Genomic DNA, 25902 nt, shown 5'->3' on the forward strand with positions numbered 1-25902 from the left:
AAGCTGCTCAACATCACTAATTGTTAGAGAAATGCAAATCAAAACTACAGTGAGGTATCACCTCACACCAGTTAGAATGGGCATCATCAGAAAATCTACAAACAACAAATGCTGGAGAGGGTGTGGAGAAAAAGGAACCCTCTTGCCCTGTTGGTGGCAATGTAAATTGATACAGCCACTATGGAGAACAGTATGGAGGTTCCTTAAAAAACTAAAAATAGAATTACCATATGATCCAGCAATCCCACTACTGGGCATATACCCAGAGAAAACCATAATTCAAAAAGACACATACACCCCAGTGTTCATTGCAGCACTATTTACAATAGCCAGGTCATGGAAGCAACCTGAATGCCCATTGACAGACGAATGGATAAAGAAGATATGGTGCATATATACAATGGAATATTACTCAGCCATAAAAAGGAACGAAATTGGGTCATTTGTTGAGACGTGGATGGATCTAGAGACTGTCATACAGAGTGAAGTAAGTAAGAAAGAGAAAAACAAATATCGTATATTAACGCATGTATGTGGAACCTAGAAAATGGTACGGATGAACCGGTTCACAGGGCAGAAATTGAGACACAGATGTAGAGAACAAACGTATGGACACCAAGGGTGGAAAGCGGCAGGGGCTGGTGGTGGTGGTGTGCTGAATTGGGCGATTGGGATTGACATGTATACACTGATGTGTATAAAATTGGTGACTAATAAGAACCTGCTGTATTAAAAAAAATTAAATTAAAAAATTAAATAAATTTAAGGCCACAAATCTCAAGTGGACCCTCAGATCTGCCCTAGTACAGTTGCCATCCATCTCTTCAAGATAGCTGTTTTATTGCCATTACCACTCTCCAAACCTCTAAGACACTTGCCTCTTTCTCATTCTCAGCTACTGATCTCTCTTCTGACTTCATGGAGTGCACAGCAGCAACCAGAAGACAACCACCTTATCCTCCCACCACCAAACCTACCAGCCAACCTTCATTCTAACCTGGTGCTATGCCTTCCCTGCACCTGAGTAACTGCCCCTGCTCTCATCCAAAGCCTACCCCTGCACATGGGCACTGGACTCCACCCCTTCTCTCTCATTCAAGGGCAAAATCCCTGCAGTTGTGTCCTCTGTCTCATTCGTTTTTTCTCCCCTGTCTGTTGAATCCTTCCTATCATCGTCTATGCGTGCTGTATTACCTCCCATCTTTAAAATACTTTCCCACAGCCCCAGATCCCCCTGCAGGTATTACCTCGTCTCTCAGCTCCTCTCCATAGCTACTCCTCCAAAGGGTTGCTGGATGATTGCCTCCTCGTCCTCTCCACCGTTCTCTCTTCCACCTATTCCAGTGAGCCTTTGTCCTCACCACTCCACTGGCTACTCTTCTCAAGGTCATTGGCATTCATCTTGTCCAATCCAGTGGCCAGTTTTCTGTCCTCACCTCACGTGACCTCTTTGGCAGCTGATAACCCCCTCCTCCTGGAAACGCTCTCTTTACTTGGATTTCAGAACACCATACGCTTCTACTTTCCCATCTACCTCATTAATGACTCCCTCCACTCCTCCAGTTTCTCCATCTCCTCCAGATTCCTAGGTTTTCAGAGTAGGCTAGGACTAAGTTATCTACTCTTTTCTTTATAGATGATCTCATCCACTTCATTTCTTAAATATATTTTCAGTATCCTTATGACCCTTAAATTTCTATCTCCAGCCCTAATTTCTCCCCACGCTCAGGTTCATATATCCAAACTCACATTAAATATCTCTACTGAATGGCTTCAAGATGTCTCAAAATTTATGTCCAAAAATTGACACTTTCCCCCCAAAAAAAACAAAACAAGAGAAGGCAAATGTTCTTCCTTCAGTCTTTCCTGTCTTAATAAATAACTTCACCACTTTCCAACTTGCTCAGGTCAAAACTCAAGGAGTCATGCTTGATGCCTCTCTTTCTTTCATATCCCATCCCAAATCCTATTGGCTCTACTTCCAGAATATACCCTGTATCAGGCACTTCCACCATGACTGTCCTCGTCCCTGCCGCCATCATCTGCTGCCTTGACCACAGAGATATCTAACTAACTAATCTTCCTGCTTCACTCTTGTTACCTTGTGCAGGTAGAGTGGTCTTTTAAAAAGAAAAACAGGATCATTTATCTGCCTCAAACATGCCAACAACTTCCCATAATACTTGGAATAAGATCCAAATTCCTTACCGTCCTACAAGCCCTGCATGTTCTGGCCTGACTGTATCTTCGACTTTAAGCCTGACCATCTTCCCCATTGCTCACTCAGCTGCAGTCGCCCTGGGCTCCTGTGTGCTTCCCACATACCCACAGCACACTCATGATGAGGGACCTTGCTGTTCCCTTTCAGAAAGACCCGTCTCTCAGGATCTGGTCTCTAAATAGCCACTGTTAAACCCTGTCATGGTTCTTTATTCCCTTAAGGGATTGTTTTCTTCCTTGCACTCATCACTATCTGATATTATATCAGTGATTTGTATATTCATGTGCTCCTTTTCTGTCTCCCACCCCGCATTTGAACACAAGGACCACGTGGGCAGCAACACTGCCAGCCTTGTTTGTGGTTGTGTCCCTGGTACTAGAGGGGTCCCTGGTGCATCCAAAGTGTTCAATAAATATTTGTTGAATGCATGAACAAATGTTTGCTGTTCGGTACACATACAAAGCACCTTCCACAGTGTTCCTGCTTGACGGTTGCAGAAGTTCTTTAAGGGAGATAGGAGTCTTCCATTTTACAACGCAATCCCCATTTTACAGATGAGGAAATGAGACCCAGAGAGATTAGATGATTTTCCCGAGGTAACATGACTCGTAAGTGTACGAGTTGTTGGAACACCAAGCTGGGTCCTAACTCCTGATCCTTCTTTTTCTGAACAGATTTCCTCCAGCCCTCTCCCCTCGGGACCCACGCAGCGCCGGCTCAGCGTCAGCGCCAGTATTGGAGGTGATACCGGGCTTGTGAGCTGCGTGCTCCCTGAGGAGCTCTTCACTCAGATCCTGGCCGAGCGTATTCAGGTCCGTCCACACCCACCTGCACAGAGATGCAGGGCTCACACATCGTCCCCATGCTGTGAGCTGAGATTCTGAGCCATCACCCACCCACAGCAGCTCAGAACCCAGGGGTCTTGGAGAGGAAAGATGGGTTTCTTCACCCTCTTTTGTCCTTTTGACACAGCCCTTGTCAGTCTCTGACCCTGGCTCAGTCTGCTGCCTGAAGCCATTCACCTTAAAGGACCAGTGGGCAGAAGGTAGCGCCTTCAAAACACACACACACACAAAGACAGACTCATGGTACAGCCCTACAGTGGTATGTTAAAAATTATAACGTGGAGCCATGAAAAGTTAGAATTTGGAGCTATGTTAATTGTGGTAAAGGTAAGTTTTCAATATGTTATTAACTGAAAAAAGCAGATTATGAAATAGTATGTAAAGCACAATTATATTTCTCTAAAAATATTTACAAATGTATATCATACACATAGTAAAAACACTTAAAGTACATGTTAACTGTGGTTATCTTTGAATAGCAAGATTATAGGTTTTTAATCTTCATACATTTCTGAATTATTTTATAATGATATATTGCTCTTAAAATCAGAAACACAATAACTGTTTCTTTTTGTTTTGATTTTTCATAAGTGGTGTACAGTTAAAAGAAAACTAAATCCGCAGGATTTGGGAGGGTTTGCTGCTTATGGTTTACAGAGAACTAAATTGTTCACCGTGTCCTAGAGTTCTGTGTTTGCTTTGGTTTTCAAAAATGGGCCGCACTATTAATTGTGCATTTAAATATAACAAAATTAGACTTGAGGTTCCCGGAAGAGGAGGAATGTCATCACCAGAAATGATTCGTGTTAAGGTTTGAACTCGCTACTGCATTAAAGGTACTGTTGCTCTCAGGTGATTTGAGCTAAGTGGTCTAGTAAGTGTGCAGGTGTTTCATGCACCCAGATAAAGGCTGAGAATCATTGGTAAAGCCCAAAATAAGCCAGGAGAGCTGTGCTACTCAAAGTACTGGCCTCTGATGAGATACGGAGCTTGCACTGCTTCCTTTATTGACAAAGTCTTCCTACAAGGCAAAAAAACAGCAGCTAAACTAAATAGTGTATTTACTGATTGTAGTAGTTGATTTTCTGACACAAGATTCTTGTCTTGTCAAAAACTGGTAGTAATCAGTTCCTAGCCAGTGGTGGCCAGTCTGTGCACTACACTTTAAGTAACACTGCAGCACAGCCAAGGCTGTTCTACAATAGTTAACGTTATCAAAACCATTACACTCCAAGGCAGGAGTACCACTAAGGAAGATACAAATGGCCCATCTGCCACAGCTGCCCTTGCTGCATGGGGACACCTTTCCTTTGCATCTTCCTTCCCTGTCCTTCATGGATCTTCCCAGACCCTCGCTTTAACATTTAGTTTGTTTTCTTTATCTCTATAGAGACAGAATAAATCCTTTACTCTACAAATATGTATGGTAAAGATCTTTCACGACTGCTAAAATGTTTTTATTTTTTCTCTTATTTAATTACAGCCCCTGGAATCTAGCAGGTGGAAGGGCAGTTGAATGGGATTTTCATCCGGACCCAGTAGGTCTGCAGAACCAATTGCAGCACCAGTAAAAGCACCAACAAAAGAACAAGCAACTTTTCTCCTTAGAGAACAGATGATCTTGTGGCCACAGTAACTGTCTTTGCTCTCTGGTTTCAGCTGAGTGACTGCTACCGAGGAGTGGTGTTTGACAGCCTGGAGACGCTCTTTGCTCGGAATGCGGCTGCTGCTCTCCTCTGCCTGCTGAAGGCCATTGGCACCCGGGAGCATATCTATGTCATCAACATGGCCCAAGATTATGCAGCCATGAAGGCCCAGGAGAAGGCCAAAAAGGAGCAAGAAGGCAAGCCCATACCCTCCTAGGCTGTCCGTCCCAAGCCCTACAGGTCTTTCCTTTAAACAGAGCTCTAGGCTTTTTACAGTGCTTCTATGCCATGGCTTACATGAAACTATTACATTTGCCATCTCATTGGCACCCCACCTCTGCCCTGGAAGGTGGCTGGGAGTTCTTATTTCTACTTTACATGTGAGCAAACTGAGACACAAGTGACCTGTTGAGAGATTATAGAAGGAAGGATGAACCCAGATCTTCTGACTGCAGGCACCTTCCTCTTTCCCCCGACATCACACTGCATCCCTTCATCTTCTCTGTAATTACAGCCTATCTGAGGCGACCCGATCACAGGTCCCATCCTGACTCAGTTGACGCATTAGCTTGTCGGTTTTGTTTAAGTCAACTGTGCATTTCCTGTAAGACCAGAGGTGCTGATCACTTTATGAAACAATTTCTACATTTTAGTCTACTGTGTACCACGCACTGCAGCAGACATGGTGTACACTGTAAATGTCTTTAAATGACACTTTGGGTCATTTAATCCTCACAACAACCCTATGAAGATTACTGCCCCGATTCTACAGATGAGGAAAATGAGGCTCAGAGGTATCCAAAGTCTTGTGTAAGGTCACGTCGCAAATCAGTAAGGTCTGTGTAACTCTGAACCCTTTTCTTTTTTGTCATTACATCAGTGGCCTGGAAAAAATTTTCAACGATTGAAAAATACATACACACACACAAAGAAAGTAATGTTAGCTTAAGTTCCCAGTTTAGTCAGAAGCAGACCCAGCTGGCCACATCACTGCCCTTCCTCACTCAGCCTTACTTCTCTCTTCTAGAACAATCTACACCAATCATAATGCTTTTCCATTTAAGGAAACATTTGCAAACACTGAGCTTTCTTAGTTCTTAAACAGAACTCAAAGACTGTCTCCTTTTATTCTCATGCAGAGAAAAATGAGAAAGAATGACCAGGCATCTCTCAGCAGTATTTCAACATCTAGAGTCCTAGTTTTCCAGAAAGCTCAGTGATCCACTTTTGGAAAAAAGTATCTCTTTTCATTTTCTCAATCATCTGTAGATTGAAGTTTTAGTTTTTCACAGTTGCCATATGGGCTCCTATTCCCTGAATCATTTTTAAAAATCCTGAGGCAACGTACAATAACAATATTATTATATTAAAATCTAATTTTTATTGAACATTTATGAATGTGCCAGGCGCTGGGCTAGGTGCCTTACACGATTGCTTATGTGATCTCCACAACAGCCCTATGAAGGAGGAATTATTATTCTGATCCATTACTAGCCCTCAGTAAGTGTCAGAGAAAGAACTCAGGATGTAGATCTCCGAGCCCAAAGCTCAACCTTACAGAAATGTCAGGTGAGAATGTGGTGTTGCTGAAGGTGCAGAAGAAGCTGAGTGCCTTCGTGCCGAGTGTGAACCACACTTCAGGACATGTAGGGTGTGGAAGGCGGTTCCCCTTGGTCTGCAAATGGTTGTTTCGCCCTGAGCACTTTGGTGGCATATGCTAATAATAGGTAAAGTCAGTGGGTGGTATGTTACTTTGCTCCTATAACAAATTACTTCAGACTTGGTGACTTAACACAGATTTATTATCTTACAGTTCTGGAGGTCAGAAGTCCTAAAATTGAGGTGTCAGTAGAGCCACGTCCCTTTGGAGGCTCTAGGGGAGAATCCTTTCCCTTGCCTTTTCCAGCTTCTAGAGGCCACCTGTATTTCTTGGCTCATGGTCCCTGCCTCGCAGCTCTCTGACCCCTGCCTCCATTGTCACATCTCCGTCTCTCCCTCTGCTTCGTCGTCACATCTTCTTTGGGCCTGACCCTCCTGCCTCCCTGTAGTGGACCTCTTTGATTATACTGGACCCACGCAGATAATCCAGGATAATCTCCCCAACTCAAGGTCCTTAATTTAATCACATCTGCAGAGTCGTTTCTGCCCTGTAAGGTAGCATATTCACAGGTTCTGGGTATTAGGACGGGGACCGCTTTGGGGCCTCTATTCAGCCTGCCACAGATGGAAACCAATTTGGGAACTGTGTGAATGCAGGAAACCCCACCAGCGATTAGGAATGCCGCCTGTGGCACCAGCCACCTCTCACTGTCACACACCCTCCGCAGCCTGTGTAGGCTGAGAGCTAAACCACAGGGGGACCCTGCAGCCAAAGCTGCTGAGTGAGTTTTCCCCACCTTCCTGTTTGTTCCCCCGACAGAGCACATACGCAGGGAAGCGCTTCAGAGAGAGAAGGAGCGTCTGCAAAACATGGATGAGGAAGAATATGATGCCTTGACAGAGGAGGAGAAAATAGTGTTCAATCGAGAGGTTCAGCAGGCCCTCCGGGAGAGGAAGAGAAGGTCAGTGTCAGGGGCTTGTCAGAATGGAAGCGCAGCCCCGGGGAGCAACTTCCGTGAGGCGCACGGCCCATCCCAGAGACCATGGTCATCGGGGGTGGAGGAGCCGGGGAGCAATGGCCACAGGAGACCCGGGAGGATGAACTGCTGAGAGCAGAAACACATATCTTGCACATCCAGGGTGCTGGTTGCTGCAGCCTTGCCAGGTCTTCATTCTCCTCTCCTTCCTTCTTTCTTGGGGACAGCTGGGACTCAGGGAAGGGTTATGTAATGTGATGAGGGGAGGGGCTTCTGGCCCCTGTGCTGTCCTGGGGCTCCTGCTGGCTCCCCGTGACAACTGTGGCTCATCAACTTCTGTGCTCAGGTGTCCACAGCTGGTGACTCAGGGGACATTCTTGTGACATGGGTATGGTGGTTGCCCCCGCATAACTCAGCCATTTCTCCTCCTTCCCTGGCTACCATCTTGGCTTTTGGTGGTGCTGTCCATTCCCTGAGGTCTCACCGCCTCTGTCCCTTGATCCTCAGCCTGGGCAGTTCACCAGAGACCCTGGGCAGGCTCCCAAGCCAGTCCTCTCAGCCACCTTCTGTGCCTATCCCTGGAGACCACACGGGAACGACTGGATCCCCTCCACACCACCCAAGAGACTTAGGCCACTATCTCAGGTCATCTCAGATACAGGTGGGCAGCGAGAAATATGTCCTTTCTGCCCTCAGATCTTCAAACATGCCAAGGGAGGGGGCGTCTATTTCCTACCCCACCCTAGGATTCCAAACATTGGAGGGGGAAGACCAAGATGCTTGCCTACAATTTAACCCCCTTCTGTCCTCTCCCTCCACCTCCAGACTCCTCCCACTGGCCCCAAAAGAGCTTTTATGTCCTCTGCAGTATGCAGTACATATACCCTCATCTCTTCTCCTGCATGGTCTACTGTAAACATGCCCAGTCCTTCAGAGGTATGAAAATCCCAGCTTTGGGATTTCAAAGGAGTCGCTTTTCTTTCTCATCCAGGTCATTACTTTCAGGTGTTCATCTCACAGTGGACTTAGGAAATGCAAATCTGATCCTCCAAGGTCAGCAGTGACTTGTTTGTATCACACACACACACACACACACACACACACACACACACACACACACACACGAAGTCATGAAGTCATGATGAGTCAGCTTCAGTGGACAGAGAGCCACAGCAGCCGGGAACAACTAGGGATTCCCAGAGATGAACATAGATGGATTTCATATCTTCAGAAATGCTATCCCTTCCACTCTTGTTTGTACTTGGTGCCCAGGCTTGGTGCCCTCTCTGCCATTAGCAGCAGGGCAAACACGTTTGAATCCATAGCTGGAAAGGAAAGAAAGAGAAGGAAAGAGAGGAATGTGGCTTTCAGCTCCAGCACCATGGCTCCGAGCTAGCCAGGGTGGGGACTGCTCTTAAAAACACCATTTCTTCTTATCTAAACCTACGACATGAGTGTAGGAAGGAAGCTGGGCCTCATCTGTACCGCTATCAGAACGATCTTTGAAAGTTGCTTTTTAAAAGTGCTAACATCAAGCTTATTTCCAGCCCTTGCCTCACTCTCCTATGAAAGGAGTTTGGAATAGAAATACAGATTAGTTGAGAATTCCTCTTAGTTGAGCTTCAGTTATCAGTTTTGCTGAATGACCATTCAAAGATAGATGTGAGCCATCATTTCCTCCTTTCTTTCCTTCTTTCCTTCTCTTCCCTCCCTTCCTTCTTCCTTCCTTCCTGTATACCCAGCTTTCTTTGTTCCTTCTTTTTATGCCCGAGAAAGCTCTGCCCCATGTTCTCCCACCAAGTGATCCCAGGCAGGGGAGGGGCTCGGGCAGGAGGGCCTCTGAACTCTGTTTTCTCTGCCTGACTTGATGAAGGGAGCTGGAGAGACTGGCAAAGGAGATGCAGGAAAAGAAGCTACAGCAGGAGCTTGAGCGGCAGAAGGAAGAAGATGAGCTAAAACGGAGGAACAAAAAGCCAAAGCAGGGACCCGTAAAGGAGGAGCCGCCCATGAAGAAATCTCAGATACCAAGTCGGCAGGTAGCAACCCTCACTCGTCCCTTAGCAAAAGGCAGGCACAGGGTGGTCCACCACTGCAACCGGCCAGTCAGCCCCGCACATTTCCCCTCGAAAAAACTGACCCAAGACTGTGTAGATGTTGTGGTGGTGCAGAAGGTAGGAGGAGAGGGACCAACATTCGTTGATCACTGGCTCTGTGTCCAGTGCTGTCTTATGCTTCACATATTCCTGCCCTTTTGCATCCTGCTCTCCCTTGGAGGTTCATAGACATGAACCCCATCTGAGGTTGAACAGGATAAAGCCATACCGGTTGTGCGTGAGCACAGACCTGGCTCTTTCCACTGTCCCCTGCAGTCCCCCGGATGGTGCTAAATAGGCTAGTAGGAAAGAGTTGCCTCCAGTGAGCCAGCAAGTCAGTGTGTTCAACCAAGGGCTGATCCTTGACAACAGTCAAGGGAGATGCTCCAGCATAAGCTGTCCTTGCGTTTATCAGCCTGCCAAGCTCAGCTGTCACGTCTCTGCCCTCCGTGATACGGGAAGGGCAGAATGGCCAGAGCTATGCCCAGGATGGCGCTGGTGGCCGAGGGGTGTGGCTAGCTGGTGTGCACAGCGGCCGTTCCAGCACCGGGAGTTCTGAGGGTGAAACTAAAGCCAGACTCCTAGATGAGGTGCAGACTGGTCCCAGGAGGTAGACATAAGGGCAAAGGACTCAGTGTCCAGGGATCCCCATCAGGTAGAGCTCAGGAAGGAGCAGGGTCTGAGTGCACAGAACTTCAGCACCAAAACAAGCAGGCCTGGAGTTCAGACTCCTGCCACCTTCCAGGTACAAGTCCTCCCCTCAGCAGGCCTATTCGTCCACGCAAAATCCACTTCTGCTTAGAACAGGATATCCAAACAGAACTCTCGGTGTCTTGGCAGTGACCTACAGATGGGGAATAATACAGTAGGCGCCAAGCCCCTCCCCTCCCTACACAACTAAGGTGAGCCACTGCCGCCGGCAGGCAGCCTTGCCAACGGTTCTCTCCAGGCTGTAGAGAGGGACAAGTGGAGGAGGAGCTGATGCAGTGCGGTGAGGGGAATAGCCAACCTGGGCCGCTGCCTCCAAGCCTGAACTTAGGCAGGAACAGAGCTGTCACTGGGCTGTCCTGCAGGCAGTGATCGTTAGACTGAACTGGACTTCATGTCATCAAAGAATGACCCGAAAGCCTGTGAAGCCTCCCAGAGGAGTTCATTGGAGAAGAGAAAATCAGAGCCCACAAAGCAGGTTTAAAAGGGCAGTAAGAAAGAGAATAAGGTTGGTTTCTCTATGCCAGCTTCATTATATAAATACAGGTTTGTTTAAAAGGCTGGAGTGCAGCCAGATTCTAAACCCTCATCTGTTCCCAACAATACTGATTATATACATAACCTGTATAATTTTAATAACTTGACATTAAGAGATCCTTTACTCTGTGGCAGACACTATTATAAGCTTTTTTAAAATTATTTTTACTGGAGTATAGTTGCTTTACAATGTTATGTTAGCTTCTACTGCACAGCAAAATGAACCAGCCATGCATATACATATGTCCCCTCCCTTTGGGATTTCCATCCCATTTAGGACACCACCGTGCATAAGTAGAGTTCCCAGTGCTATACCGTATGTTCCCATCAGTTGTCTATTTTATACATAGTATCAATAGTGTATATGTGTCAATTAGAGTCATACAGAGTGAAGTTAAGTCAAAAAGAGAAAAACAAATATCATATATTAACATATATATGTGAATTTAGAAAAATGGTACAGATGACCTTATTTACCAAGCAGAAATAGAGACACCGGCATAGAGAACAAATGTATGGATACCAAGGGGGAAAGGGGTGGGGTGGGAGGAATTGGGATTGACGCTATTATAAGCTCTTTACATGTATTCACACATTTAATCTTCAGTAGTCCTCTGGGGTACTTATTAATATTACTATCAACATTATACAGATAGGACAGAGATGTGAATTGCTCACCCCAGATCACACAGCTAGCAAGCGGTGCCGCCGGGATTGGACCTCTACGCTCTGGCCTCTCCCAAAGAGAAGATCATTTTGGGAATCCTTTCCCGTTGATCCTTCAAAACAGCAGCTCTCAACCACGAGTGCACATCACGGTTCTGTGCACCTTTTACCAAGTGCCTAATGCCAGGCCCCAGCCAGCTGTATGACAGGGAAGGACCACAGAGCAGATATGTTGAGAAAGGCCCCCGGGCGATTCTTAGGCACAGCCCTAGTGTGTATACCGGGTGCCTGGAATTGTATGAGGCCTTCTTACAAAACAAAACACCCTCTTGCTCTTCTTTACGCGATTTGCTCTCCCTTAAAGAACTCTTTTAAGAATAATTTATGTGTTTTGCCTCCTAGATTCTTACTTTTTCCAAACTAGAGTTGAAGAATGACGCGATAGAAAGAAAAGTCTCCGTTAGGGAGCAGGTGGCTGCGGAGAAGGAGGAATTGAACAAGAAGAAGAAGAACCAGCTGTCAGATGTCAACATGCCTGGGTGTCCTCTTGCCCAGGAACAAGAGGACAGCGAAGGGGACTTCCCGAAGGACACTGACAAGAACATGGCCCAGAAGTTTAAGACCTACGAGTTGTCTCTGAAGGACATCCAGAACATCCTCACGTACTGGGACCGGAAGCAAGGAGTTCTGCTGCATCATACCGGGGCCGAGGTCGCGAGCCATGAGGACGGAACCGACCAGCGCCAGGTTCCGTCGTCGTCGGGTGGGCGCCGAGGCCGCAAGGACCGGGAGAGGGAGCGCGCGGAGAGGGAGCGCCTGGAGCGGGAGAGGGCCGAGAGGGAGCGGCTAGAGAAACTCCGCACGCAGGAGGAGCGCCGCGACGGGGGCGAGGGCAAGGAGGAGGACCACGAAGGGAAGAAGGATCTTGGTGTGCCCTTCATAAACATCCAGTTGCCCGACTCCGAAGGCTCGAGCTGGAAGCAGGCCCTGGAGAATGACAGGCTTCCCAAAGAGGGTCAGGTACAGGCTCTTCTCCAGGACGGGGATGTAGCGAGTCAGGTGGCCAGGTAGCTGTGCGGTGCTAATCCTCATAAAAGTGTTTCTTTCAACACAAAATCCATATCCCCTTTATTCCATTAATCTCTGATGCCCCTTTGGATATAAGACAGTAATGCCTAAAAGGACCTTTTCTATGTGGTGAAACGTCCATAGAAAGTTCCACAGATCTCAACTATTCCATCTAACCTCGTAAAAAGCCACCTGTAAAGTTGATTTTTAACATTGACAATCCTGTGTTAGGGGTTGGCAAGGCAGGTATACTTTGGGGTGACGCAAGTGGCTCAACTATTCTAAAATTTCTTTCCCACAGGCCTCCACCAGTGACAGAAATTATACTACCAGACAGCTTTTTGTTGCTAGAAACAAAACCATCGCATATCTAGAAGCCCCTTTGGCAGTGGTTTAGAGGGGATGGTTATTACAGCCTTTTGTCCAGGGACAAACTTTTTGTGTGAAACACCAGAAAGCAGATATTTGAGGCTGCAGGTCATACAGTCTCTGTCCTGACCCCCAACAATATGTAAATGAACGGGCGTGACTCTGTTCCAATACAATTTGATTTACAAAAGCAGGTAGCAAGTGAGATTTCACCAGGGGGCCACAGTTTGCCCACCTCTAGTTTAGTTTTTTTGTTTTTGTTTTTGTTTTTAATAAATTTATTTATTTGTTTATTTTTGGCCGTGTTGGGTCTTCGTTGTGGTGCGTGGGCTTCTCATTGCGGTGGCTTCTCTTATTGCGGAGTACGGGCTCTAGGCACATGGGCTTCGGTAGCTGTGGCACAAAGGCTCAGTAGTTGTGGCTTGCAGGCGCTAGAGTGCAGGCTCTGTAGTTGTGGCGCCGGGCTTCGTTGCTCCGCGGCATGTGGGATCTTCCCGGACCAGGGCTTGAACCCGTGTCCCCTGCATTGGCAGGTGGATTCTTAACCACTGTGCCACCAGGGAAGTCCCTCTGGTTTAGTTTTTATCAGAAACTAGATGCAACCTTAAAAGGTAGGGAGTGGAGCCAGAGAGGAGTGCTAGGTCAGACTGTAGCTTAAAGACTCCCTGCCTCTATTAATTTAATAAGTGGTACAAATTATTAATTCCTTTCCTCACAGACGTTCTAAATCCTGGGAGTTAACTCTAGCTACATGTTAGTCAGGAAATGTCTTCTGCTGTCTGACCCAGAGAATTAGAAACACAAGATTACATGAAGGTAGTTACTTGCTAGGCCTAATAGCCCATTTAGTCCATAGAATGGGCACTCAGATGGCCTAATTGTTGTGATGACAACAATTAATCAGGGGATAGCATCCTTATTCGGAGGGTTTTACAAGCTGAGAAGGAAGTTACTACTAGATTTTCAAGCCAGCTGCTCTGGAGAATGCTCTCATTTATCATATATCAGAGTAGAATGGGAAAATGCTCTAGGGGTAAGTTGTCTCTCTCTCAAGTCTCTTTTTTTACTTCCCTCTTCATTCCCATCTCTTACCCCATTCCCAGAATCTTTGGTGGGTTTTTTTGGGTTTTTTTCTTTGCTGTATATGACCTACTCCAGCCCTAACTCTCTTTCACCTTTGGAAGGAAAGAACACTTAAAGGTAAAAGAAAAATTAACAGGCGATCTGAAAATAAATGAAACAACTCTATGCTATAGACATCAGAACCTTAGGAGCTGGTCTCTTTACACGGAGATGGTTTTTGAGTGCCTACTGTGTGCTAGGCCATGTGGTATGGAATCGCCCAGTTCCGGTCCTAATGGGCTTTACAGTTGAGTTGCAAGGACAGACAGTTATAATAAAGTGACAAGGGTTATAATAAGAGAGGGAGCCTGCAGCCCACAGCAAGAGCCCCAGCCGGGTCTGGGGGCGTGGGGATCTGGAAGGACCTGCAGGGCTGTGTCAGAGACCCTTTACATGCTGTCCCTGACCCAAGCCCATCGCAGGGCATCAGAAAGTTGAGAGAAAGGAGGGAGAGTCTGAGCGTCCTGTGCTCACTCAGGGAGGCAGTTAGGGGTAGCCCACCCTCTGCACAGGAAATTAATCTTGGGCTTTTCCTTTAGATCCTAGACCTCTTGGGCCTGGGTTCCTCTGGACCACCCATCCCGCCGCCTACCTTATTCTCACTCGTCTCCTACCCTGTGAAGCGGCTGCCTTTGGCCATGACAGAAATCCTGAAGCATTTCGTGTTTGTAACTCCACCGTCCAAAGAGCTCTCCCTGATGGAGGAGAAAAGAGAAGTGGAAGCAGAAGCAGAGCTTTCAGCCACCCCAGGCTCCTCAAAGGTAAAGGGAGCAGCTTGTCCTCCTGACCTTGGCGGGAGTTCAGTCGGGCCCGCCACGTAGCTAAAAAAAAGCAGTGTTGGGTGTCATGCTCACTGGGGTGTTTCCCTCTACTCTGTGGGGATTCCGCCTGAGCCTCCCTAAGCTGCACCTTCGCCAGGTCTGACTCTTCCTACTCCCCTAAGAAGAGACTGAAAATGACTGATTCTTACCTTCCAACCTTTGCAATTCCTGTGGATGGTTTAGGGAACTTGTCGAATCACTCTGCAGCTCATCTGCAAGAAAAAGTAAGCAGCAAAACTAGCTCTTTTAAAGAGATATCAGAATGTATTGTGAAGCTAAGGTAATTCACAGAGTGCATAAGAATACAAGAATCAACAGATACAAGTTAAGGCAGCACGCACCATTAGAGAAAGGACAGATTATTAAAGAAATTATATGGGGAAGATTGGATATTTTGGGAAAAGTTGCTTTTTAATCTCCTTGCCTGACATAATACAGTAAAATTAATTCCACCTGGACTAAAAATATAAGCGATCAAAATGAAATCATGTAAAAGTAGAAAATATATATTACATATACAATTAGTGGAATAACTCACAAAGGAAAAATAGATTTGACCGATAATATGCAGAATGCATGGATATTAAAAATTATGGAGGGGCTTTTTATTCCCAGAGGAGTATGGGGGCCCAAAATTTGAATCTCCCCACACAGCCTGCTTCGTATAAACCATGCATGTCAGCAAAAAACAAATAAAATCACCGGCAAATAAGGTCACCTGTAGGCCCTGCCTACAGCTCAGTTAGGTAACAGAGAGCCCCAAACTTCAGTTTAATAAGTAAGTAGGAAATCAACATCTGAGGTCACAGCATTGGTGGGCGGGCCTTACTTGAGCAGAGTCTAATAAAAAAGATAAAGAAGAAAATATTGCCACCATCAGAGGTGACTATTACACCAACCTCTTTTCTGAAAATTGACCATTAAGAGGAAAGAGTTTAGCATTCTTTAACTTACGGTTTTAGGAGGAACTCTAGTTCATCTCCAATTGATGAAGGAAAGCGCTTCTTTCTAGAAGAATGGCAGCTAAAATTATAGGAAGATTGGTAGAATTTAAAAAGTACTGGTGTACCCAAGGACATAATTGCTTAAGGAGCGCCAGTGGATACCCACAGTGCTGGTTTGTCAGGGGACAAGACTCTCCCTCTGAGCCAGAGCACCACCCCACAAGTGACCGGCTGGTTGCAAAGGGGGAGGTCCACTTTGCCATGGCCAAGATCTGGCGGGCACCGCTGCAGCCACACAAACACACTTTGCGTCTGTAATCAGGGGTCAGCCTGACATTGTTTGTCTCCCATCGTGATGGAGTGTGGTGTACACAGCATCATCTCTGAAGCTAATCAAGCTTTTAAATCTAATTTTCAGTTTACATGAAATGCGGGAAGTAAAGGAATAAGTTAAGTGACACTCTGAGAGTAGTTAGAAATTTTGCAGACTATGGCATGTTCTGTAAGAATACAGATCTGGTCTCTGCCAAAAGTCAGTGTGGTTGGGAGGGAGGGAGGGGTCTAGATTAAAAGATACTAAGGAAGTGCAACAACAAAATGCAGTATAGGAACTTACTCCCTGCCAGCTTCAAGCGTCCTCTGGAGTTTTGGCCTCCTTCTCAGGGAATGGGGTGCCAAGGAAAGCACTAGACTCTCTCCACTCTACCTCTTCCCTTGTACCCTAGTGTCATAGGCTGGGCCCTGCTGCTCTAGGCAGCCTCCAGCCTCCTGAACCTGCAGCGCGGTCACCGCAGACTGCAGGCATATGTCGTGGGTGTCTCTGTCTCCTGCTCCTGTGTTCATAAGATGAATGTTTAAGACCCGGTGCTCATTTTTAATTAAGACCCAGGAGGAGCAGACCACCTCATCTAAGGGGAGCAGACAGAAAACTAAAGAAAAAACAGATCAGACCCGCGAGACTCAGAAGGAGAAACGTCGCATGGCCTCCAACAGGAAGGGCCTTTCTGGGGGAACCTCTGGAACCATTGCTCCCCTGTCGGATGTAGAGCAGAACAACTTCTCTGGGCAGCATTCACAGGAGAAATTCCCCAGGTGGGCCTCGGAGCAGCCCAGGGAGGGGAAGGCTGAAGCCCCAGATGGAGGGTGTGGCTGTCACAGCACCAGATGGGAGCAGGGCGGTCATGCCTATAACCCCAGCAGGACCGGACTCCTCCCAGGCACCAATCCTGTCTTCTCTTGGCCCGAAGGAAGCGTTCTCACTTCAAAAGCCTGTGTGGTCATTTTCAGGCTGAACCATTTCCGGTGGATCGTACCAGCCAATGGTGAGGTGACATTGCGAGTGCACTTCTCTTCCAGTGATCTTGGGATCTTTGACCAAACGTTTAACTTTGAGATCCTTGGAACTCACCGCCAGTACCAGCTTTATTGCCGAGGTGTCTGCACTTACCCATACATTTGCCAAGACCCAAAGTAAGTGTACTTTGTTTTGAAAAGAAAAGGTTGACAGATACATTTTCGTTTTCCCCCATGGTGCCCTGAACAAGGTGGCTCTGAATACAAATGTGGAACTGGGACAGCATCTCAGGCCCTCTTGTGTTGGGCTCCAAAGTCTTGGACATTGACTAAGTCACAGGAATGATATGGTACCATGAGACTGAAATAAAGAGAAAGCTAATAGGAGTGAAGAGGGGGGGAAAGTCTTCCTGTGACAAGTTAGTTTGCTTATTTAACTATATAGCAAATGTAAACCGATTTTATATTTACTGTAGGACTTTTTATCCTATACTATCCATATATGTGTGAATCTCCACAGGCAGGAGATTTTTCCCTGAGCTACCAAACACTGAGTCCCTTATGCACCACATAAAGGCACCTTACTGAGCAAGCTAGTGGGGCCTTTTATAGCTTGTCCACCAAGAGGAGCTTTTTTGCAGTTCTCACCAATGGACCACGTTGGGCAGAGAATTCAGAAGCTGGTTAAGATCCACCAGAACTAGTTTTCCATAGGGTTTCTCAGGACTTTTTCTAGCTGGGCACACTAGAACCGGAAATCCAGCTCAGCTCCATCATCAGCCCCATCAGCTGATAAAGGATCCAGCTCACCCATCATCAGCAGTGAAAGACACCACTGGGAATCTTTTTTCTCAAGTTCAAACTGTACTATCTTCACTCGGGGTTGGGAATGGGAGGGTACAGGAATAAAGGCTCGATAAATGTCCTCAAATTAAGAGTCGTTCTGTCTCCAGACACCTGGACCCTTTGCTGAACAAGGAGTGTTGGGTTCATGTATACATCATGTGGAGGCAATTCAGACAGCTCTCCTCTCCTCTTCCTCCCCTGTGTTCAGAGTGGTCTTCCCTCAGCAGAAGAGGGACATGAAGGCAAACGAGGTCATCTTTAAGAAGTATATTGTGAGCATGGAGAGGTTTTACTTCGGGCCACTGCTTTGTGGAAAATCAAGAGATAAGTAAGTGTTCCATTATTTCAAAGCAGATTTCAGACCCCTGGGTTGGACTCATGAATAGTACAAGCGGGGTTCCTATGGAGACATAGCTTTTACTAACATTGCCTCAGTTAGCCGAGAACCACATATCAGGAGAACTGGGTTCTTGTGCCCCAAGTTTCTGCTAAGGTCCCAAATGAACAGGGGTGCCATTTTCCCAGATGGGGAAGCCTGGAAGAAGACCAGGTTTTGGTAGGGGAAGGTAGGGTCAAGTGTGCACTTTGGGATATGTTAAGTTTGAGATGCTTGGGAGATACAGCCAGTAGCCACGTAAAGCAGGGCATAGTCTATACGGTTTTGGTTCTCAGAGGAGAGTCTATCTTCAAGACAACAAAAGCCACAGGTGTGGATGAGATCACCTAAGATGAGAGGCCACAGTAAGGAGAGAAGGACCATGGTTGGAGCCTCAAAGGACTCCACCACTCACAAGAGGAGAGGCCAGCAAAGAAGATAAGAAAGAGGGCCAGAGCTATTGGTGGAAACCGAGAAAGGGTGGTGTCATGGAGCCATGAGAAGAGGGTGTGGTCAGCTATGTTGATTGCTGCAGAGAGGGCGGAGAGATGAGAACATCAGCATCCACAGGGTTCAGCAACACGGAAGTCATAGGAGCCTCAGCAAGAGCCCTTTGCGGAGGGGTTTCTGAGGATGAAGCCCAGGTGAAGTGAGTTGAGGAGTCAGTGGGAGGTGAGAGAATGGAGACAGAGTGTGGAGATAGCTCTTTGGGAAAGCTTGGCTGTGAAGGGAGATGGAGGGAGTTGAGGACGGGAGGGAGACGTGGAGTGCAGGGAAGGCTGTTCGTACGCTGTTGTTCTTATGATGTTTGGATGTCAAGGGGAAGTAGCGAGGAAGCGGCTAGAGTTTGCAGAGCACGTAAGGGCCATCAGTGGTGCAGCTCCCTGAAACAACACAAAGAGATGTGGAGATGATGGCCTTTGCCAGGAAGAGGGACCATCATCTCATGCTAGGTTGGAGGGAGGTGAGACGGCTTCAGGTGCAGGTAGGTTTACAGATTTGGCTGGCATGGTGAGGAGGTTCCCATGCAACTGTTTTCTCCATGATGAATGATGTGAGGGCATCCCTAACAGTGAGGCAAGTGGAAGGAAGTTTAAAATGTTGAGAAAATGGAGAAGGTATGAAACAGGTTTTGTGCAAAGTGGGAGAGGGAGAATAATAGAGAAATAGATTAAGATTATCAGGTAGAACCGGGGGCCCAGGTAAGGTCAGTGATCAGAAATATTTAGTAATACTAGTTTTTTCAGTTATATGTAAGTTTTTTAGTGTATAGGCAGGGAGGCAAGACCAAAAATAGAACCAGGGTCTCAACCATGTCTTAATTCAATCTAGCATTGATTGTGATAAGTAGAGAATGATTATTTCTATGCCTGCTTGGTGAAACTAATGAGCCAACTTAGTTCTCCATTCCCTTCATAACCTCCAGTTTATTTCCTAAGGTGCTGGCCTAGTAAATGAAGGTGAAGGGTGTTGACTGTTGATGGAGAGGATCTTCAAAGCCCAGTAGAAGGACTTGGGCGAGAGAAGGAGTGGGAGTCAGGTTGATGGACATGATGTACAGAGCAGCCTGGAGGTCGGATTCAGGGAAACGATGGCCATTCAGAGAGGCGTGTATTCAGAGCAGCACTGGAATTAACCAGGATATGGGGCCAGACGGCAGGGATCCAGGAGGGCGATTACAGTGGTCCAGAAACAAGTATTATTCATCTATTCTTTTAAGTCTTACTGAGCCTCAATGTCCTCATCTGCAAAGTGGGAACATAATAGCACCTACTGCACAGTTTTGGGAAGACTGAACTGGTTAGTACACATGGAACTTCCAGCGGTGCTCAGTGGTGGTGATTACCAGCGAGATGTGGAGGCCACGACCTCTCTGGCAGTTACACAGAGAGTGCTCGTCTCTCGGGCTTTGATTTAGTCTCTGCAATGCCCTCTCCTTCCTTCCTCCATCTTAGCCTGTCCAGAGAGCCTTTCAGACTGTTTCTGGGCACCAGTGGGTACTGTGGTGCCCTGCTTTCCTGACCTGTGCTATGACCTCCTGCGACGTGTGTGTTCATTAATCTTCCTTGTGCCTCCTGTGGTTCCTTTTCTGTTTGGTACCATTAACTGGGCAGCTTCCAGTGCTCCATTCCGTGGATCTCTCCGTAAGGCACTAGGGAACAGAAACAACCTTGTAACAGTGAACAGCGACAATCCGTGCCGGAACAGTAGCATCCTGCGCAGGTGTAGGAGAAGGTGGTAAATGAGGTCATCTCTAAGACAGATAGGAAATAACAGGTTACTCAGATTATCATCTCTCCTGGAAGTATAAGCACTGGGAAGGACAGAGCTACAGATTTTTCAGTCAGAAATCTTTGCAATAGTAATAACTACCATTGATCGGGTGTTTGATATCTGCAGCTGTCCTCAGAGCGTTAGGTGCACTATTTCATTTAATACTCATGGAAATCCTAAGGGATATTATCGTCCCATCTTAGAGATGAGGAGACCAAGGCTTGGGATGGGAGCGGGGGCTGGTCACATCACAGCTCTAAGTCTTCACAACTACAAAGCTTGTGTTCCTAGCCTCCATGACGCTGCCTCTGTGTAGCCACATTATCCTTTGAAATTGCCTTACGCCTCACAATCTCCTTTTCCACCTGAATTCTCAGCCAATCCTCACATCCACATCCCTAATGTTTGTTTGTTTCCAGGTACAAGTCATCCTTGTTCCCAGGAAACACGGAGACACTGACAATCCTGAACAGTTCCCCAATGGTCGTGGAGGTGTCCTTCTGCTTTCAGAACGATGTCAAAGCAAACACCTACTTCCTGGAGCCCGTCAACATGATTCTGAAACCCAGTGAGAAGCAGGTACAGTCACATGGATACAAGTCTACCAGGGCAGGGCTTTCTTGGGAAATTTGAGGCCTTGGTATCCTCGGTGTAAACGTACTTTGTTTTGACTCTCCCGTTAGAAGCTGAACGTTTGGGCCTACCCTACCGCAGTTGGTGTCTTTGAAGACAGCATTGTCTGCTGCATCAAGGAGAGCCCCAAGCCAGCCGTCTTCAAATTAAGCTGCCAGGGCGTCCGCCCAGAACTGGAGCTGGACCCCAGACAACTGCATTTTGACCGGCTCTTGCTGCACAGGTCAGAGTTCTGGGTGATACCAGGACCGGAATGACATTTAAAGAACATTTAGTTCTAAGGTGACCAGCTCATCCTGATTTGCTCGGGACTTGCTGGTTTTAGTATTTGAAGCCCTGCATCCTGGGAAACTTCTGGTCCTGTGCAAATCAGGATAGTTTAGTAACCTTCTGAGTTCACAGGTTGTCACCTTGGGTTCAGTGAATGGACTTCAAAATGGTTAAGGACTCCCCTAAGATCAGCTGCCAAAGTGTGTGCACATTTGCATTTTTCTCAGAAGAAGGACTACCTTTTTCCAGATTTTCAGTCCATTACCCTAAAAGGTTAAGAATCTTGGTTCTAGAAATTAGAGGACAAACACAGAACACTAGACCAAACCTAGAACTTACATAGTCATTCACTGGAATTGTATTACTCTAAATAGAGAATGTTTATTTCTGAGGAAGCTGGGAGAGGCTATTGCTAATGTATCCTGCATTCCTTGATCATCACAGGTAGGTCCCATTCCCTGATAAATACTTATTAGTGAACTAGCAATAATAGAATAACCAGAGGTGCTTTTTCTGACCTGCCATAATAAATCAAAATCATTTGAAACTGGCAAAATTTCTCTTGGTCTCTGCAGGAAAGACTTCAAGGTAGTTCTTCTCCGCAACATCACACTACTGCCCCTGGCCTGGAGGATCACCAGCCTGGAGCACCTGGGCGAAGACTTCACCGTGTCTGCAATGCAGGGGACCATAGCCCCCAAGGCTGAGCATAGCCTACAAGTGCACTTCCAACCCTCCAAACCCATCAACATCAAGAAGGCGATTCGCTTGGAGGTAAGGCTTCATACGTCTTCAGACTTGGTCACCAAAGTATGTACACACTGGGTTCCCTGACACACACACACCAACACACATACCCACCAAGCCAGGTCTCCATGTTACACGCTCCCATCTGATCCCCGTTTGACACCCCCTAACCCACAATATCCTGCTCTGCTTACAACTGTAAGCTCCGTAAAGGCAGTCTTGTTCATGGCTGATTTCCCAGTGCCAAGAACAGAGCACTCAATCAGTGCAGAGTGGATGAATGAGTGAATGAATGAATGGTGTTACTGTCCCTCGAGAAGCATTAGATTTCTGACTTAAGACCCCCAAACCCAGTCACCCCTCAGAGTCCTAACTCAGTAAACATCAGCCTCCGCCCAGTGGCTCCCAGCAGACACCCAGGAGTCATCCTTGATTCCTCCATTTTCCTGTTGGCCTCCCCCTCCATCCCAGTCCTCCAACAAGTCTTGACAATTCTGTCTCCCAGCGTATCTCCTGCCCATGCCCTTCCCTGTCTCCACTGCCACCACCACCCTCATGCAGGCCACTTGCTGTGTCGCTCACCTGGACTTCTGCAGAGGCTTCCTAGCCGGCTTCCCTCTTCCCACTCCCCGCACATGTCCAGAGGGATCTTTACAATGTCAGTCAAATCAGGTCACTCCTTCCTAAAGCACTAGGCTCTCTTCCCATTGTACTAAGAATAAAGCCCAGGGTCTTCACCTACTTCTACTTCTGAGTACCTGCCTGCCTCTGTATCCACATCAGGTTTTTCCTGCCTCGGGGCCCTGGCCTTGCAGCACCCCTGCCAGGAATGTTGTCCCTATGCTCTGTGGGGATTGGCTTCTGCCGTAGGGTCTGCTCAACAGCACTGCCTCAGCTGGCTTTTCCTAATCATCCCACTGAGGAAACCTCATTATGTGCAATCGCTCACCCTGTCTTCTGTCCTTCAGAGCACCCACCCCATTTGGACATTATCCTGTTTCTTTCTTTACTTCCTTATGTGAACTCCACTGGAGCAAGATCTTGCCTGACTTGCTCATCATCTGTATTAGTTTCCTAGGGCTGCTGTAACAAATGACCACAAATGAGTGGCTTGAAACAACAGGCGTTTATTCTCTCACAGTTCTGGAGGCCAGAAATTCAAAATCAAGGTATCTGCAAGGCCATGCTCCCTCTAAAGGCTCTAGAGAATAACCCTTCCTTGCCTCTTCCAGCTTCTGGTGGCTCCAGATGTTCCTTGGCTTGTGGCTGCATCACTCCAATCTCTGCCTCAATCTTCGCATGGCCTTTCCCTCTGTCTGTGTCTTCTACTCTTCTGTCTCTTAGAAGGACACTGTCATTGAATTTAGGGCCCACCTGGATAATCCAAGATGATCTCTTCTAGAGATCTTTAACTTAATCACATCTGCAAAGACTCTTTTTCCAAATGAAGTCACATTCACAGGTTCTAGGGGTTAAGACATGGACATACTTTTGGAGGCCATCATTCAACTCACTACCCCATCATATCCCCAGTGTCTAGCACAGGCCTGGATGTAAAAGGCACTCAGTAAAATCTGTTGAATGAATGAACAAATGAACGAATGAATGAATGAATGTCACTGACTTTTGATGCTTGAGCTGATAATGCAACAATCAAGAAGTCACCCACAGAAGTTAACACACCATTGTAAAGCAATTATACTCTAATAAAGATGTTAAAAAAAATTAAAAAATTTAAATTAAAAAATTTAAAAATTAAAAAAAAAGAAGTCACCCAAGCTTCTCTTTGAATACCCCCAGGGATAGAAGACTTACCAAGTATCTCCAAGGAGCCTGATCTTCCTTTGAACATGTCTGACTGTTAATGCCTTGTTGGGTTGCACTCAGGTTTCTCCCTGTAGTTTACACACATTAATCCTGTTTCTACTTTTTGGGGCCAGTCAATGGATCTAATTAATCTGTCTTATCACCTACCCCTGACAGCCCTTCATATAGCTGAAAACAGATATTGATAGATTCGTTCAATCCACAAATGTATATGAATCCCAGAGGTGACAGTCAGCATTTTTAACACCAGTCTCTACACAGACAGGGATCTCTGCACAGTGAATCCAGGCCACACAGCAGGTGTAGGGTCCCAGCTGTGCCAGCTTCATCCTTTAGTTAATGGATCATGGCGAGCCCAGGGCTTCCCGTGGTGAAGCGTGAGGGTGCAGGAGGCAAGCATCAAAGGGACACTTGGAGAGGTCATCATGACAGCTGTTTATCAACTGGTATGGAAACATTTGTGTAATTTAACAACTGACATCACATTCCTATATGTTCCAACCAAAGCAGACATAGTGGATCTCCCCTCAGGCCCCCAAAGTGGTCTAAGGCTTCCCTTCCCCAGGTTACATTCCTTCAACATCTACACGAGGAAATGCCTTGCTTTCTGGTCCCTTTGAAAAGCGCTCTGGTGAACTCTAATTGATTTTTGCACCTCTTAAATTTTCCTTCTTATTTTCCTCAATTACAAAATTTAATTGCCCCCCACTCCCAAGCAGGGAAGCAAAGGAAATAGAATGCTCTGGGTACTTGGTATCTATCAGTAGAAAAGAACTATATAAATTCTGGATCTGATAAACCAAGTTCTTTGTCTTATTTTTCCCTCCTGCTGCCAGCCCTTCTTGTCATCTCTGTCAGAGTTTGAGCATCAAAAGAAAGAAGGTAAACTTAAGCAGTCGAATTTGCTCTGTGAAACACTGGCAAAATGCTTGATAAAAGATAAGATGGAAACTCTGCATTAAAACTTGTTTGGTGACAGCTACAGATTTCCCCGTTGGCACCTAAAACACAAGCAATGGGGAGCTGGTAACTTAGTTTTTCAAATTGAGGCTTCAGCAGAGAGGCAGGTGGTGTCCAGGCGGATGCAGGAGGGCCACACCCACACCCCAAGTGGCTCTTCCCCTTGACACACAGACCCTTTATTGCCCACCATTAGTCTCAAGAGTCAACAGTTGGATCCAGCTGACAGCTGATACCAGTTCAGATGTTCTTCAGGAGAGTGAGGGAGGTACTACCACCAGGGATGACAGCAGAAGGGACAGGGAGATGCTGGAGGCTAGGAGTCTTGCTTTTTTTTTTTTTTTTTAACATTTCCAATAGTAATGATGTTCATTTTTTTAAAATCTGAAATTTCCAAAAGAGAAACATTAAACGCTTATTTTATATGAAAAATCTAGCACTTATTTTATATGAAAAATCTGACTCATAGGTTGAATCAGAGACAAAGAACAGAATGGTTCAGATTTATAAAACTAGTAAAGCAAGGATAATTTAGAATATAAAAGTTTTTCATTTCAACTGTCAGAAAAATGCTCTCCAGGTTTATTTGACTTGAAAGTTCAAAGAACACTTTCCTGCAATGTATACTCACAACCCAAACTTCAGTAAGGTAGTGACAATCATGCAAATAATTGAAACCCAGTAAGTGGACAGGATGGAAAATGCAGTCCCATTTCCCCATCTTTTTATTGATTGTCTACACCAACCTTCCCCAAAGGGTGTTAGGAAGAACACTCATCCTACCAAATGCTCAGTGAAAACAAAAGCTAAACGCATTTCAAAAATGTTCCTTTCCATAGCCCCTTCTTCATGATCCCTCCTGCGTGTTCCATAGTTCAGGCTCCAAGCACCCTGTGGGTCTTGCTTTTACAAAAGAATTTCTCTTACCCCGACAGGTTTTAGACGCAGACAACCTCATTGGTGTCGTTCAGTTTGAAAACATCCTGATCTTTGCTGAGTCCTACGACGTTGCCTTGGACATCACCTTCCCCAAAGGTCTGTTGACCCCTTCAAGGAAAGG

General features: G+C 46.4%; 1 protein-coding gene and 1 long non-coding RNA gene across 3 annotated transcripts in view; one reads left to right on the top strand and one right to left on the bottom strand.

Moving 5' to 3' along the window:
* Positions 1 to 14377, bottom strand: part of LOC309649354 — a 460714-nt gene extending 446337 nt beyond the window's left edge. The window contains exon 1 of the long non-coding RNA XR_014257050.1: positions 12553 to 14377. This is a non-coding gene — a long non-coding RNA (uncharacterized lncRNA). The remainder of the gene's footprint in view (positions 1 to 12552) is intronic.
* Positions 1 to 25902, top strand: part of HYDIN (HYDIN axonemal central pair apparatus protein) — a 443025-nt gene that overhangs the window by 347014 nt on the left and 70109 nt on the right. For both annotated transcript variants that reach the window (XM_082438963.1, XM_082438964.1), the window contains 13 exons: positions 2896 to 3033; positions 4726 to 4909; positions 7132 to 7273; positions 9162 to 9324; positions 11695 to 12312; positions 14391 to 14612; positions 16500 to 16708; positions 16904 to 17086; positions 17964 to 18083; positions 20825 to 20984; positions 21089 to 21261; positions 21884 to 22082; positions 25778 to 25877. In XM_082438963.1, coding sequence (XP_082295089.1) covers positions 2896 to 3033; positions 4726 to 4909; positions 7132 to 7273; positions 9162 to 9324; positions 11695 to 12312; positions 14391 to 14612; positions 16500 to 16708; positions 16904 to 17086; positions 17964 to 18083; positions 20825 to 20984; positions 21089 to 21261; positions 21884 to 22082; positions 25778 to 25877 — 2611 coding nt within the window. The remainder of the gene's footprint in view (positions 1 to 2895; positions 3034 to 4725; positions 4910 to 7131; positions 7274 to 9161; positions 9325 to 11694; positions 12313 to 14390; positions 14613 to 16499; positions 16709 to 16903; positions 17087 to 17963; positions 18084 to 20824; positions 20985 to 21088; positions 21262 to 21883; positions 22083 to 25777; positions 25878 to 25902) is intronic.

The sequence above is a fragment of the Balaenoptera physalus genome (assembly GCF_965194825.1).
Source record: "Balaenoptera physalus genome assembly, chromosome: 19".
NCBI classification, from domain to species: domain Eukaryota; kingdom Metazoa; phylum Chordata; class Mammalia; order Artiodactyla; family Balaenopteridae; genus Balaenoptera; species Balaenoptera physalus.